The sequence below is a fragment of the Artemia sp. Qi Xiang Cuo genome, chromosome 9 (genome assembly GCF_049724085.1).
Source record: "Artemia sp. Qi Xiang Cuo chromosome 9, ASM4972408v1, whole genome shotgun sequence".
In the NCBI taxonomy this organism is placed as follows: Eukaryota; Metazoa; Arthropoda; class Branchiopoda; order Anostraca; family Artemiidae; genus Artemia; species Artemia sp. Qi Xiang Cuo.
The window spans coordinates 51,753,064-51,769,853 of NC_142802.1; the positions used below are offsets into that span (position 1 = coordinate 51,753,064).

The 16,790-nt window shown below is 35.8% G+C and overlaps 1 protein-coding gene across 1 annotated transcript in view; it reads right to left on the bottom strand.

Moving 5' to 3' along the window:
* The window catches only part of LOC148948780 (protein nervous wreck-like), a 34,627-nt gene extending 21,816 nt beyond the window's left edge, over window positions 1-12,811 (bottom strand). The window contains exon 1 of the mRNA XM_089095015.1: window positions 12,708-12,811. Coding sequence (XP_088951141.1) covers window positions 12,708-12,734 — 27 coding nt within the window. The 5' untranslated portion in view covers window positions 12,735-12,811. The remainder of the gene's footprint in view (window positions 1-12,707) is intronic.
* Between the last annotated feature and the right edge of the window lie 3,979 nt (window positions 12,812-16,790).

Consider the following 16,790-nt stretch of genomic DNA (forward strand, 5'->3'; position numbering starts at 1 on the left):
TCAATTCGAAGGAAGATTTACTATACCAAAACTTAAGAAGAAAAATAAGTGAAAGGTTAATGCAGTGACTATAATGAGAATAAAGAGCCTGACTGTGTACAATACAGTCGAAAGCCTTAGAAAGATAAAGGGCGCAAATATGAAGACTATACCCTTTATCAGAAACATCTTTAAGAAGACTAGTCAGAGCACGGTGAGCGTGCTGGCAACCGATGCCAGAACGAAAACCGAGCTGGTTCTCCCCAAAATTAGCATTCAAATTGATGAAAGGAAGCAGGATATATTCAAAAATTTTCCTAATATTAAACGCGACCGTGCTTGGCCTTTAAGAAGAACAGTCCAATGGATTCTTACCTCGTTTAAGAACGGAAGTGACAGTTGCACATAGAAAGCTATCAGGAACAATAGAAAAAAAAATACACATTTGGAAAAGCAACTGTAAATGGAAAAAAAAGACGAGCAATTTATTTTAAGATGATAAATACTAATTCCATCAACATCAACAGAGCTCAATTTCAATTTCTTAACAGATGCAATTATAGTATCAAAAGAAACGGGTAAAACTTGTGCCTGAGTCAAAGAAGACGGAAGAACTGAATCAATCCATGTTGATCAAAATGGGTGCACCGCGTAAGTCACTTTGGAAAATAAAACTTAATAGTGGTCATACCGCGCAGCTTGTGGGATTGGGTAATTAAGATTTGCTGAATTATCTAATTTAGCTGAGTTAATCATTTTTCCCATTCATTCTTGTTGGTAGGACAATCGAACCCTTTAAACTGGCTTGATCACAGGCATTTTATCAACACACGCTTAGTGTTTTGTATTATTTCAAATACATTTCCGGATAGTGGTCGACCATTATCAATCCATATTTGTAGCCACAATTTGGCTTTATTTTCCACGATTTTCAGTTCAGGGTCACACGACCATATTGGTTTCCTTGTTCTTCTTCTCACTCGCTCCTGAGGGACAAGAACTTCCTCGGTAAGTTTTAAAACCTCGCAATTTGATTGTAGCTCTGATTCCGATCATATTTGCTTGTAGGAGAATTAACACTCAGCTGGAGTAAATGAAAGGTTGCACCTAAAGAATGTAGGATTGTTACAAGAGTTGAATTACATAGGGAATTATTAGCATTTTTCCTGTTGCTTCAAACAAACCATTTAGAGGCAGGGGAATCTGCCAGGGCTTTACTATTTGTTCAAATCGAAAAGTAGAGCGATAGTGGAAGGTGGTCAATATCCTGCTCATCTTCGTGGACGTGCACTGTTGAAGATGAAATAAACGGGGAACAAATTACATGATCAATATCTGATAAAATAATAAAAAATTCGTAGACCTCCTTGCTTATTTTATGGAGGAGAGTTTTTAAACTTGCACATGCGCGTTGGAGAATTTATTCACACAAGTTATATTCTTCTCATCATGAGGCATATATGTATTAATTAAAACAGTTTTGCCGAGTCTTATGGCTAGAAAATGTTCGTCAGAAAAATAACATGACGGAGACAAAAAGCTGAGCTTTTTTTTTATAATACATGCTAAGCCCCCGGAAGGCCTTCCAGAAGTAGAAATAGCATTTGTTACTAAAGCAAAGTGATTTGCACTGCGGCACAAGAAATTAACGCTCGTTCCTGTCAAAAGATGTTCCTGAAAGCCTACAATGTCAAACTTACTGTACAGTTCATCGATAGTTAGATCCTTGTTTTTTGTCCCATAAATATTAAAAGACCTGACTGATACTGATACAGACATCAATTAGTTTTTGGCAAATTGTGACTTGCAATTGCTTTCAGTTTAGGACACGTGAGGCTAAACGAAACATGATTGCCTCCACAGTTTGCACACTTTGGTGACAAATTGCAAGGTGAGCCTCATATGATACATGGGGACCAGCGCATCGCGCACATGTTGGTGTTGCACTGGAACAAGACAACGGGAGATTTTTAGAGGACCGGCAAATGTTACAACAACAGGGAATTGCCTTCAAAACTTAAACACTTAAGCTTTCACACCCTACTTTAAGGCTGCATCTAAATGCTTTGACTCTTTACATTGCATCAGAGATTTCAAGTTTTACTACGGTGGATTTCCCCAGCCTAGAGGCGTCCAAAACACCAGGGCAGGATATCAGGTGAGATAATTCCAAATCGCTTGGAATTCCCTTCAAGAGACCGTAAAACTTCTTGGTTTGGACTTTCGCAGAAGAGCCAGTTATCACTCCAATTACTGACAAACAGAAATCTTCAGCAACTGACCTTCCTATATAGATTATCAGTTTGTCACGTAATAGGACGTATGCTAGTGATTGATTCATGACTAGTTATCTGATCTATCATAACTTTTCGTTTTATTGGGTCTGAGAGAGTAGGGGGGAGGTTTGACACAACAATAGTAGCATGAGAGTCGGAAATTGTAGGCTTAAGCTCCGGCAGGTGACTAAATTCATAAGCATCCAGCTTTGTCAAAATTTTTGCAGCCAAAATTTTCTGAATCAAAAGATTGGGAGAGACTTTGATTTTCACGCCAGGAACTATTCCTGGATGGCGGCGCTTCAATTGAACAGCACAAGATTATGCATATTGTAAAGCGTGGCAAGTCTCTGCACAATAAATATCAAGGAGAATGCGTTTTTCCTCAGAGGGCAGCTGTGAGTGCTTTATTAGCAGGGCAAACTGTACTTTAATCTTAGAAAGGATTATATATAGGATATACAATTAGGTATATATGATAGTTTCGGTGTTTTTGGGTGACTAATGGGTATCTGAGAAGTTTGATTTGGGAGGAAAAAAAAACGATACGGGCAGGTGATCAGATATTAAATAATCACAAAGAACCTTCGGTTGAGAGAAATCTAAGGAGCGAGAAGCGATAACGTGGTCTATGTTGGATGTGGACGAGGAATTGTGAATGTATGTGAAATGTTGGTCTTTATCAACAACATAAAAATGATTACTGAATATTTCTCCAATTGGAGAAGAGCGGACAGATTGATCAGTTAGGTTGCAGTTAAAAATCTCCAACAATTAGACATACAGAATTAGTAGAAATAATGCTTGAAATGCTTCTACATAGCTTTTCAGAGGCAAGAGCAAAAAGGCGTTCAGACGTATCATTATGGGAATCAGTTGGCAAATAAACATTATAGATAAACATATTATCAACTTTAAGAGCAAGAAAGTAATCACAGGATTCTACAAACAGCGTATATAAAGTATAATTCACGTAAAGTCACAGGACCGCCCGACGGTCTACAACCAGCTCTATTTTGCTTTGCAGGAGGTGCATAGCAAGTGAATTATCTCTAGTATCCAAAAGACTAAGGTTTAACTGACTTAAAAGATGCTCTTATAATCTAATCACATCATCTTTTGACATGAGCTCATCAAGAACTGAAGACTTTCGGACAAGGCCACCGTTAATGTTTAGAGTTAAGCACCTCATAATGACATTATCAATGACTGTTGGCACTTCGAGCATGTGGATTAAGCTGAATCTTGACTGCACAGTTATTTGGCCATTTCACACTGTAGCAAGTGTGGCCACCAGCCTTGCATAACACACAGAACATACTACCTGTGCACACATTTGAACAGTTATGTACATGATTGGTAGAACCACATCAACCACAAATAGCACCTGGTTGTCAATTTATTGCTGTGTGACCTACCTCGTGACATTTAAAGCATCGACGGGGAAGGAAGAGAAATCCTTGAACAGGTAGGCATTCATAACCAAAGCTCACTGATTCTTTTAGGAAAAAGTCAAGGTCACTACAAGTTTTGAACTGCCCTTTAAAGATGCAGGAAGCGCCACACTGGCTTATCTTCTTGCTTTTGTGAATTAGTTGATTAAGGTCAGAAATGTCTGAGGATTGGGGGACTTGCAAAACGATGGCTGAGAAGACTGGCTCTTTCATAGAAGCACTTATAGATGGCTGAGCGGCATGTCAAATTATCATCTAATTTTTTGCCGCTGATTTGGAGCGCGCAACATTTTTCCAGTCATTATTCGATTGGTTAAGATCTGTAACGTTATTTGAAGCCTCATTGCATAGGCTGTTAATAAACTACCAACGTGCATTTATGGCGGGTATTAAAAACTGTATAAAAGGTGTTAGATTTGAACAAGAAGGATCATAATTGTCTGATCTTATACCACAAAGAATGGTTTTCATTGGCTGTCAGTGACGGCTTGACTAAAAGCGTAAAATACAATCCTCGCTTTTAATAACTTTAAGTCTGTGGATAAGGCCTCCATTAGTTGAAAGTGATACCATGTGATCAGTTTCATCGAATGAAAGGCCATTTCATGATCCTTTTGGTTCGATTTTGACACCCCTGGTACAGTTTCTAACACCCGCAATAAATGTGCATGTGCATTAGCGCTATGCAAGCTCACTACTCCAAAATAGTTATACTAAAATATTCCGTTTTTTTTCAATAACCGTTATATTTGGGGAAAACGATCGCCACCCTGCTATTGATGCTTTTTTTGTGAAATTCTCAGTTTTACGTCATCTCTGTCAGGGTATAGACTTGGTTTCATTTAAGTACCTAGAAATAACTTTTACAATACCGACGAAACAATGTCAAATGAAGGCATGACTAACATCGTTTGGTATTTCGAATGATTTTACTTTTTGACAAAAGGGTTTTAGAAGGATTGTCCAGTAATCTCTTAATTGGGTCAGCAGCAGTCCTGACCATAGCCAGTGAGCTGTTTAGATAAACTCGGTGAATTTTTTACATGCTGATTTCTCATATTGTATCGTAACCAATATTCCTCATACACCTTACCACAAAAGCTAAAATATTAGTGTTTTGAAACCAAAACTACCATGGGCCCAAGCTTATACACAGGAATAAAGTTTTGAGGTGGAGGGAGGATATATAAAATAAATGAAAATTAACTTAAGAGAAAATTGTAGAATTTTAGAAAACTAAGAATTGATTTGAGAGTAAAAGTGTTTGGATTTTATGGAGCCACACACCTAAAAGACGTTATCTCTACACTTGTGCCTCATGAACTGACAGTTCATGCAATAGCTTTGACTAAATAAAGTGTCATGTGTCCCCTTTTTTTCTACGGGTCATCATACGGAACAGATGGTCATAGAAAGTTGAGGAAGGGGTATAATAGTCAAAGAAGTGAAATAAATTCCAAAAAACATGGAAGAAGATATAATCATCGGATTCCTTTGAAGTTTTATAAGTAATCATAGAGATAATGTGCAAGGAAATTTATGTTAATCCTCTATTTTGTCGGATCAATTCAATTGTTGGACACTTCTAGTCCTCATTGTCGGTAATTCAGATTAAACGAATATTCGAAAGAAGTTAAGCTTCATGTGTCCTTATTTTGCTAGAGAACTGATCATCATGAAGAAGCTGAAAAGGAGTTGTGGATCATGAGAAATCTAGCTTAGAAGGAAAAAGGAAATCCCCTAAGAAGCTTTTCTAAATTCTGTAAAAATGACAGAAAGATTCTAAAAATAGAGAAACGCCGATCGATTGGCGGGACACCACCAATCATTGTCAGGCGATACGCCGACGAAAAGTTTGCCGTTAATCCTATGGCGTTCTTCCACCACTCGTAATTTGGTCCGTCGCCGCTGAATTAAAACTTATGGTGACTTATGTGAATGTGACTGCGACTATTACTGGGGTGTTAGCCCTATTCCTGTTTGTGTAATTTATGTTTCTCTTACGCTTAAACTATTTTTTTTTACTTTATTTCTGCTCGTCTTTGGTTTAATATAGTTCTTTACTTTTCTTTGAAAAACTTCTTTTATTGAATATAATTTTTTAATTAATAATAAAAAAGGGTGATATGTTCCACGGTTTTGAAGTCTAAAACATATACAGCCTCAAATGTTTCGATTTGTACCATTGAAGGGCACAAAGTGAAACCACTGCATTGGTATCCTTTTACCCGTGCACCCAAAAATTCGGAAATATGGGTACATAGTAACAACTTTTCAGGTGCAAATATTCGGGAATCTTGTGATCAATGGTGCACAGACTCCATTCGCTTTGATCAAGAGCACGTAATCCCCATCTTCAACCTTCTTTGTTAAACAAAACTTACTCATGGTATCGATCCCTCTTTAGTTGATGGTAATCACGTTAAGCTCGAGCCTCATTTTTCTACGAAGGTTGCATCTCCAAGCGTATTGGGTTAATAATGTTCATATTCTGTCTCTAACTCCGTTTGGTAAATAGTGCACACGATCTTCAAAACCATTTTGAGAAAGAGCATATATAATCCGTCTGTGAGCCCTTTCGTAAACAGTAACTACATTTCAGCCCATTATGTTCACCAATGTGTTACTCTATCTATCAACCCTTTTGGTCAACGGTGTGGACTTTCTATCTCCGACCCACTTTGGTCAACCCTGCAAAGGCTCCGTCTCCAACATTCTTTGGTTGATGGACTCATCCCCATTAAGTAGGCATTAAGCGCTCCGTGTCCAATCCCTATTAGTATACAGTGCGAATGGTCCATCTCCGATCTCCTTTGGTCTAGGTTACTTTCTGACTACCCTAAATGACAACCCATTCACAAATTATCTTTTATTTCCACCAAAATTTAATATTCTAATGGTTTCTAAGCTTGTTCGCAACAGATCTAAGGCTATTATAGAAGCATGAAAGGTCAAAATCAAAAGATATTTAATAAATATTTTTAAATTGTTTGATACTCACCAAAGCAAGTAATTAAGGATTTCTATGGCTGTTAACTATAGAGCTGATGCTAAGTCTGTAACAAACATCATAACTTCTAAACCGAAACACATTGAGTACATTATCCACTAGGTGTTTGATTTTCATAGAAAGGAGTATTCAAGGATTTTCTTGGGTTGTTGATTACAAAAACTAAGGCCAATATATTAATTCAGAAATGAGAATCAAAATACACTAAGTACATGATTCACAGATAGCTTTAAATTTCCCCCAAAGAGGTCACATACCCCGTAGTGCAACGGTTCCTAACGAGTAAAGCAAAAGGCACTTCGACGTATGGTTCTTTTTCTAGGTAGTTTAAAAGAAGTTAATTTTTTCTTATTATATAACTTATTTTTATTTATTTTTAGAAAAATTTAGAATGCCTAGATTTTGTGAAACGTTAATTTAAAACAGTGTTGCACATATATCATGTGCGATTGGATATTCCAATAATAAGGAATCAACAATGATAAGCCAAGCTTATTACTAACATAAATTGTCAATTATAAAAATCGGACAGCCTCTCCCTCAAACCCCTCCAAAAGCTAGGGTCATTTACGCTTGAAAACTAAACAGACATCTTAAAAAACTATCCATTGACACGTTAAACATTTATTTAGCAATCAATGTTCCGTACTTTAGGAGGATATGGAAATAAAAGGAAATATGACGAAAACAAGTCTCCTTTTTAAATAGTATAGCTATATTGATCCTAACTGTATCTCTTTCCGGGAATTCTTAGGTTTTTTTCTTCGGAGACTTGAATAGTATTTTGATTTTCGGTTTTAAACATATTAACAAAAAAATTTCAAAATATGTATCGCTTCCATTAAAGTACAAATGACACTCTGTTCTTTTGTTGGATTTAAGGTGGAATAAAAAAAAAAGTAGCGAAGATTGTCAGAAACAATTTGAGAAACTACTTAGTTTTTCCTGGAAACATGATTACTTTTGGATTGTTTTACTGTAATGAAAAAAGATTTTTTACATATCGGTTTTAGTAAAGTGCGAAATTCTATGTCTTTAGAGGCTTTCAGGGAGAAAGGTGGCTGACGAATTCTTATTTGCGGGGTTCGAAAGTACTTATTAATTTGAATATATGTTCGCATTAGGCTTCATTTTATGATTCGTATTAATATCTGTTCCTTTTGAATTTTGACTTGGTATGTGACTACTTCAGCTTATTTCATAGCATAATATTGTTCATATCATTCCTTTAAATAAACCCTTGAAAGCTTTTTGTTTTAAATTTAATAACAAAAAAAGGATATCAACTAAAGATTCGTAAAAGGACAAATGGAAGCAGATAGGCTACTATTGTCTATCTGGGCACTTTTATATAAATGCTTATTCTATGTCGTACGTCGAACGCCATCGTGAGGTGTGAAAGAAGTCTCGGTACTTGTTAATTAAACAAAATACACCCAAGAAGTTAAGTTAATCCTAATGAAATATAACCTTTAGTTTATATAATAATATTATTTGGGCTATATATTTGCACGTTAGGGGGGGGCGTGTAAAGTATTTGGACAGCGCCCCTAACGAGATATTTGCACACTAAAGGGGTGAGGGGTGGGGTTAAAGTATTTGGACAGCGCATCTAACCTAACCCCCACCCCCCTAATGTGCTAATATATAGCCCAAATTACACAAGTCAAATGCATTCTGTTACCCTTCATTGTGGTTATGAAACCGGTTTTCCAAGATCTAACCTAAGCGTAATTCTTGAGGTTGTTTAGTTTAATTAACAAGTACCGAAGTTTCAGTCATATCCTCATGTATAAAAGTGGAACATGCAACATAAATTACAATTTCTAATTATAGGTAAGGGCTCGCTAAATTAGCCTATTCATAGACAGTCATTCCTGTCAAAATATTTATGACAATCAAGGCCGTAGTTTGCTATGGGGCTAGGGAGCAACTGTCCCTCCCAGACCTCGGTTTGCCCCCCCCCCCCCCGCCTGAAATTTAGTTTCTTCCAGAATCTTGCCAAAACTAAGATAAACCTGCTTAATTCAAGCATCAACAGAAACAGATCAGTTTTTTTAGTACATATTTACCTTTATAGTATTATAATGCGCCTTTATAGTACTTTTATAATACTAAATAGTACTTTTATGGTACCAAATGGCTTATTTTTTAGTTTTCACTGTCATTTTTAATTGATTTTGGAAAATTGACTCCAGTTTTGCCCCCCCCCCTAGGATTTTGACGAAATTATGCCACTGATGGTAGTGTATGGTAAGTAAAGAGCACATACAAAAGGTAAAGAGCGACTGTCGTCAACAATAAACAAAACTCTAAAAGATAGAATTTTTGAAAAATTCAAAAATAAAATGAGCCTTATTCTTATGTTGATTCTGAGAATGTAGTATTTAGCTAGGCTTAGATTCATACACAACTTTATAAAGTTACCCCTAAAATATTACTAATGCATTAAATACTGCATTATTTTAGAAAAACAGACCCCCCCCCCCAAGAAAAAAGATTGCGGTCCGGACAATAAAAATCAGCCAAGGCAATATATCTAAGAACTCTCTAACAAAATTTGAGTTATAATAATAGGCAGCGCAATAGCGCTGCCTAAATAAAGAACGAAGTGAGCACAATGTATTATTTTTTTCTGACCAAGGTACTTCGTATAGAAGGAGTTGTCGAAGAAACTTCGGAAGGAGCACATTCGATTGGAAATTGAAAATTCTAATGCCCTTTTTAAGAGTCAAAAGTGATTGAAGAGAAACCCCCCCTGCTATGCCCATCAATTCCCCAGACCCATCCAATGAAAATTTTGAGGTAGCCATTTTGTTCAACATAGTTGAAAAGTCATAGCAAGGGCTGTAAGTTATACAATCCGCTATTGCTTACATATGGTATCTGTTATTGAGAAAGGTGGGTATGTTTGACCTTTTGTGTCCAAAAAGACGAAAGGCATTCAGGTGTACCTTTCAGAGAATATTAAGGGGAGTATTGAAATAAATCAAAACACGTTATGTGAATGCGGGGTGTCAAAAGGGCGTACTCAGGAATGGCTGAGTGTATAAATTTGGAACTTGCAGGAAATGATAAGAGGGATGATCAATTAGCCAAAACTGCAATAATTTACGCTACTACTACTGCTACTAATACTATAATTACTATCACTACTGCTACTAATACTACAATTACTACCACTACTGCTACTTCTTCTGTAGCGAGTACTACCTAGACTGAGGGTATTGAAGTGAAAATTTGAGGAAATATTGAAAGGCAAGTTGGACTAAATCAAAACATATTATGTGCATACAGATTGTCAAAAGTGCGCATCAACAATAATTTTGGAACGGCTTACCGTAACGAGCTGAAACTTCCAGGGTATCACGAGGGGAGGTTCAACTGACCAAAAGGCAACAAGTGCATACTACTACCGCTATTAATGCTGCTGCTTCTACTATTACTAATGCAACACTAATCCTGCTAAAAATGCTCCTACCACTACTACTATGATACTAATACTATTGAAACTAAGGGTATGAAGGTGAAAATTTGAGAAAATATAGAGGAGGAATTTGAACTAAATTAAAACATACTATATGCATGCAAATTGTCGAAAAAGCAGATCTCAGGAATGGATGAGGGGGATGTTCAACTGGCCAAAAGGCAACATGTGCATACTACAACTGCTATTATACTGCTGGTTACTACTACTACTAATGCAACAGTACTACTACTACTACTACTGTTCCTAATACTACCACTACTAACATGCTACTAGTACTGTTAAGACTAAGGGTATACAGGTAAAAATTTGAGAGAATATAGGGGGAAAATTTGACCTAAATCAAAACACACTATGTCCATTAAGATTGTCAAAAGGGTGTATCTCAGGAATGTATTAGAAAATTAAGTTAGAACTTTCAGGGACTGGTTAAAGGAGAAGATCAATTGACCAAAAGGCACACTATATGTGCATATGTGCAAGTTACTACTAATACTACTACTACAAATACTCCCACTACTACTACTACTACTACAACTACTCCCACTACTGCTTCTGTTGCAACTACTACTAACGTTTATAGTATTAAGATTAAAATTTCAGGAATTGTTGAGGGGGAAGTTCAACTAAATCATAACACCACTATGGATTTAAAGGTTATCAAAACGGTACATCGAGAATAGCAATGGCTAATTGTATTCAGTTGAAACTTCCAGGGCTTGATGAGGGGGATGTTCAACTGACCAAAAGGCAGCATGTTATTACCATTTCTGCTACTAATGCTAGTGCTATTACTGTTAATACCACTTTTAGTCCTGTAACTAGTACTACTACTACTGTTACTGCTATTACAGCTATGGCAAAGTGCATGAAGTTGAAATTTTCAGAGAATATAGAGGGGGGAAGTTGAACTGAATCACAACACGCCGTCTGAATATAGGTTGTCAAAAGAGCGTATCAGCAATATCTTAGGAACGATCTGGTGTGTGAAGTTGAAACTTACAGGGCTTGTTGACTAACCAAGAGGCAATATTTGCAACCGACTGCTACTGCTATTACTACTGCTTCTACTTGTGCTACTGCTACTACTATTTCTAGTGGTACTACTCCTGCTAAAGCGAAAGGAATTAAGGCAAAAAATTTTGGTAATGTTGAAACAATGATTGTTTACAGAAAACTCTTTCAGAAAACTTTTCAGGATAACTCAATGATGGGTAAAACTAAATTAAACAATACTAATACTGTGTTCAGATTTTCAAAAGGAACCATGTTATTAAAAAATGTTGAAAAATTTTCTCCATTATATAAATAGTAAGTCAAACTATCGATTCTTATAGAAAAAGCCGAAAAGAGTTCAATCCATCTTTTCTTTTCCAATGAAAAAGTCAATAAAAAACAAACATTAATTAATTTTTTTCCATGAAATAAGTTTTTCAAGGAAAAGTAAATAGCTACATTAAACCAAAAATGAGTAGAAATAAAGCCAAATAATTTTCCAAGCGTAAAACTACTAAAAATGACCACCAATAAATAAATGAAACCCAAAACGAACAGAAACCGCAATTAATAACCAAGTCAGACTCAAAACAGGCAGCAACTAAGATTGCACTTTACTGAAAACAAATTACATTTTAAATGATTTCACTTTTTTAACTTTAATAAATCCAAAATTATCAAGGCCTTAAGGAAGAAATACCAGCATATGTATATCAAACTGTCAATCCACATTCATTTGAGGTATTGTTCAATAATCTTGGTTATAATGTTTTTTTTCTCGATATTATGAGAAATAGGAACATTCAGCTCGAAATAAGGATTGTTTTTCTTTTAAGGTAGCTGTTTACTTCTCTGTGACAAACTTATTTCGTGGGAAACGTTTTTAATTAATACTAACAAAACCAATAGACAAATACAGCAAATTTGCGATTTAAAGGAACAGGAAATTGACAAATTTTTGTTTAATGATTCGAATATTTTTCCGTTAACAATGGGTATGGGGAGAGACGGCCGCATTGGACCCCCCCCCCCACTCCTAATTTTTGTACCTCTGCTGTAAACTAAGAATGGAACATGAATGGTCATTCTACAGAAATGACAAAACTAAAGGTATGACTTTCCGGTGCAAATCTAATAGAAATTAAATTATAGGCCTTCTCTGATTATGCTTTTTAATACGACAGATTGCGATTACACTTCATAGACTCGTTATAAGCGTTTTCCCTATTTCACTATACAAATATTTTTTTCAACATATTCATGCATCAATTGTGGATACAGAAGGAGGGAGGGCTTCAGATCCGTGCCCTGCACAAAGTTTCAAATTTGTTTTGAATTTAAATTTTTTTCGATACATTATGTTTTCCCGCTAAATCCGTATGTAAATTCTAATTCGCAATTTTTAGGGATTTTTGGATTTAGCCACTATCTGCTCAAGAAATAAAATATATTATAATTCGCAAAAAGTCGTATAAGATACTAAAATAAATAAAAGAAAAAAAAACCTTTTTGATGGAGCCATGTGAAGACATTTTGCCGGCAATGCAATCCTCTTTTTACATATTCAGGACATTCGAAAATCTTTAGGATACTAATGTCCTACATTCAGAAACGGCAAGTTCCCAAACTTGGAAACAAGGGGGATCCAGCTTCGAGGCGCAATCTCTATACCATGACTGATGACATCATGAGTGTTGTTGAGAAGATTTTATTGATTCAAGAGAAAAAATCAATTAATGAGAACTTAGACAAAAGTAAGGTGAGGATATTCACTAAGATATGTAATTATAAGGAGAGCGATGTATTTACGTTTAATTCTAGTAATTAGTAAAGTACAGGAAAGAAAGGCAAGCAGAAATTTCTTTACTATGATGTCTTGATAAAAGAGGTAATTTTAAGAACTAGGACACGCCTGGATTCTTAACAGCTCAACGTATACAACTCAGACCTTACACAGTCTAATCCCCTAGGGGACTCAACTTCAATTTCAACTGGCCTATATGTATATAGACATCCCAAAAATAGTATATATAGCCTAGATACACAGTTGCTCGTTTAAAGAGAGTAGATATGTATATAAAAAGAATTGTCATTTTAATGGTGACTTTAAGCATATAAAGTTCATAAAGTTAAAGGTTCACCTTCTAATGTACTGTTCGTCTGTATGGTTTGGTACTTTCCCCTCAATACTTCGCCCAATACGTGTACTGCAGAATAATGCTATTAGATCGTTTTGTGGAATAGGGAACCGAGTTTCGGTCAGTTCAACGTGCAGTATAATTAATATAATGCCTACAGCTGGCATGCGTGATTTTTATATACTGGCTTTTACATATAAGTATTGTTATAGGTGCCTTCCAGACTGTTTTGTAGGAATATTTCGGGAAAGATCGAATGTTGATTGTCGCGAAACTCGGACAAGTGGAGATATTGAGGTTCCTCGCCTAGTTTCTCGTAGGACTGCTTTTTCAGTTATTTATAGAGGGACTCAGCTATGCAACACACTAATACCAAGTACCAAGTAATTGACAAATAATCAATTTGACTATGAGGTACGTATGTGGCTGCTAGATAAGTATATACCTTCGAGTCAGATTGAGATGGTTGTGATTAAATTTGACAGTTATTGTTTATTGTTTTTTTTTTATTGTTTCGAGATCATGATATTATTATGTTATTTTTTTGTGTATTATTTATTTATGTAAGTTTATTTTTCGGTAAACGGTTTCACCCTTCTGGTTATTATAGATTATACTTGTTTTTTTTTTCTTCTATTTTTTTTATTTTTTGTTAGTAGCACACCCTCGCAAGCGACGCTTTTGGTGTGCTACCCATTGATTTTGTCTCTATTTTTTTTTTATATATATATAATAAGTTGCTATTACTACTACTAATGCTACAAGAATAAGAAAATTTGCCTGATTTTCGAAAAAGGAGAAAAAAAATCCCAAAAAGGAAAGCAAATATGATTCAGGTTACATCATTAAAGTCAACATGCCAGAGAGCCTTATTGTAGAAGTTCCAGACCCTAGGACAAAAATGAGGTTGACATTTTCTTATTCAAGAAGGAAGTGTGCGGATGCACGTATCTTGGTTTTGTATCCTCAGTGGTAATCGTATCAAGCCAATAGTCCTAGTTAATGCCAAAAAACTTATTCGAAGGAAAATTGAAAGCCCTACTTACCTTTTTAAGCAGGCAATAATGCTGTGTTACATCAAAGTGGAATTTTCTGCCATTTTGTGATATCAAAATGCAGTTTTGCCACAAATAGGGCCATGTTGTTCGCCCAATACGTGTACTGCAGAATAATGCTATTAGATCATTTTGTGGAATAGGGAACCGAGATTCGGTCAGTTCAACGTGCAGTATAATTAATATAATGTCTGCAGCTGGCATGCATGATTTTTATACACTGGCTTTTACATATAAGTATTGTTATGGGTGCCTTCCAGACTGTTTTGTAGGAATATTTCGGGAAAGATCCAATGTTCATTGTCGCAGAACTCGGACAAGTGGAGATATTGAGGTTCCTTGTCTAGTTTCTAGTAGGACTGCTTTTTCAGTTATTTATAGAGGGGATAAGCTGTGGAACACGCTTATACCAAGTACCAAGTAATTACCCATTAGTCAATTTAAATATGAGCTACGTGTGTGGTTGCTAGATAAGTATACCTTCGAAACAGATTGAGATGGATGGAATTAAATTTGACAGTAATTGTTTATTGTTTTTTTTTTATTGTTTCGAGATCATGATATTATTATGTTATTTTTTTGTGTATGATTTATTTATGTAAGTTTATTTTTCGGTAAACGGTTTCACCCTTCTGGTTATTATAGATTATACTTGTTTTTTTTTTCTTCTATTTTTTTTATTTATTTTTTTTTTAGTAGCACACCCTCGCAAGCGACGCTTTTGGTGTGCTACCAATTGATTTTGTCTCTGTTTTTTTTTATATATATATAATAAGTTGCTATTACTACTACTAATGCTACAAGAATAAGAAAATTTGCCTGATTTTCGAAAAAGGAGAAAAAAATCCCAAAAAGGAAAGCAAATATGATTCAGGTTACATCATTAAAGTCAACATGCCAGAGAGCCTTATTGTAGAAGTTCCAGGCCCTAGGACAAAAATGAGGTTGACATTTTCTTATTCAAGAAGGAAGTGTGCGGATGCACGTATCTTGGTTTTGTATCCTCAGTGGTAATCGTATCAAGCCAATAGTCCTAGTTAATGCCAAAAAACTTATTCGAAGGAAAATTGAAAGCCCTACTTACCTTTTTAAGCAGGCAATAATGCTGTGTTACATCAAAGTGGAATTTTCTGCCATTTTGTGATATCAAAATGCAGTTTTGCCACAAATAGGGCCATGTTGCTTTCAATTAAAAATTTTTCAATAGCAAATTTATACATAATTATCAAAAAACAGTAATTGGTGGCGCAAGCCTTCCTAAAAAGTAAAGTAGTCTATACAAAACAAAACATTAATCTAGACATTTAATTTAGAGCTGCATTAAACTGAATATATTCACTTATGGCTCGAAAAAATAATTAAACAGTGGTAAACGACTATATAACAATCCTTATGGAGGAGGGTTGGTGGATCCTTACGCAAGTCGGAAAATGGGCTTAGACCCTTGGATATTGTGATTTTGTGCCCGCATTTCAAATTCTCCGTGATTTTTTTTACTAGGAGAAATTTGGAAGGAAATTAGTATCTAATCTCGCTTGATTCCTGGGAATATTTTTGTACTCAGAGCCGTTCCTAGGGTTGGTGGTACCCAGGAAAAGATTAATTGCAGCGTCCCCTCCGACACAAATATAAGCAAACAGCCAAATCAAATTAAAAAATTTGATTAAAGCGGGGAGTCCCTCGGTCGCCTCTCCAGCAGCAGCGCCCGGGACAGCTGGCCCGGTCGCCAGCTGCGACATTTAATACATTTACACCTTTGATATTTGTGATAAGACATATCTCTCTTTGCAGATAATCTTTTTATGTGTACCATTAAAGATCATCAAACAAAAGCCTGCGGCGCAAAGATTATAAAGCTGGAGCTGGCAATAAGAGCATTACTAAGGATTTTTTTAGGGGGGCGCGGTCTCACACCTGCTACCATCGTCTACGAGGAAGAGTCCTATAAGACTTTTTTTTAAGAATTTGCTTTGGAAACCATGGAAATGACTATCATACAACTAATTTCTGATTATTCAGATCAACCCATCATGTCATACTTTTGGGAGTGTTTTTTCTTTTTTTTTTTTTATTCATAAATTATCATATTCTTGCGAATATGAAATTTGAATGAAAAGGACAGGACATGAAGCAGAGATTAGTAGCCCTCCTTCAAATTTAAGAGAGCTTTGGATCAAACACCACTTAGTAATAATTCTGCTAAGTAATAATTCGTGTCAATGTTTTTTTTTTTGGAAGTACATCCACTTGGCTCCTGAGAAGATTTCTGTTCTTGTAACTAAGGCAACAAAACAAACAAAAAACATCTCACTCTGATCATCTGAAGGAAGAAGCCCTTCGGAAAGAATAGCTGAGAGGCGGCATTGTTTGACGCTGCACATCCATCTTGAACTCA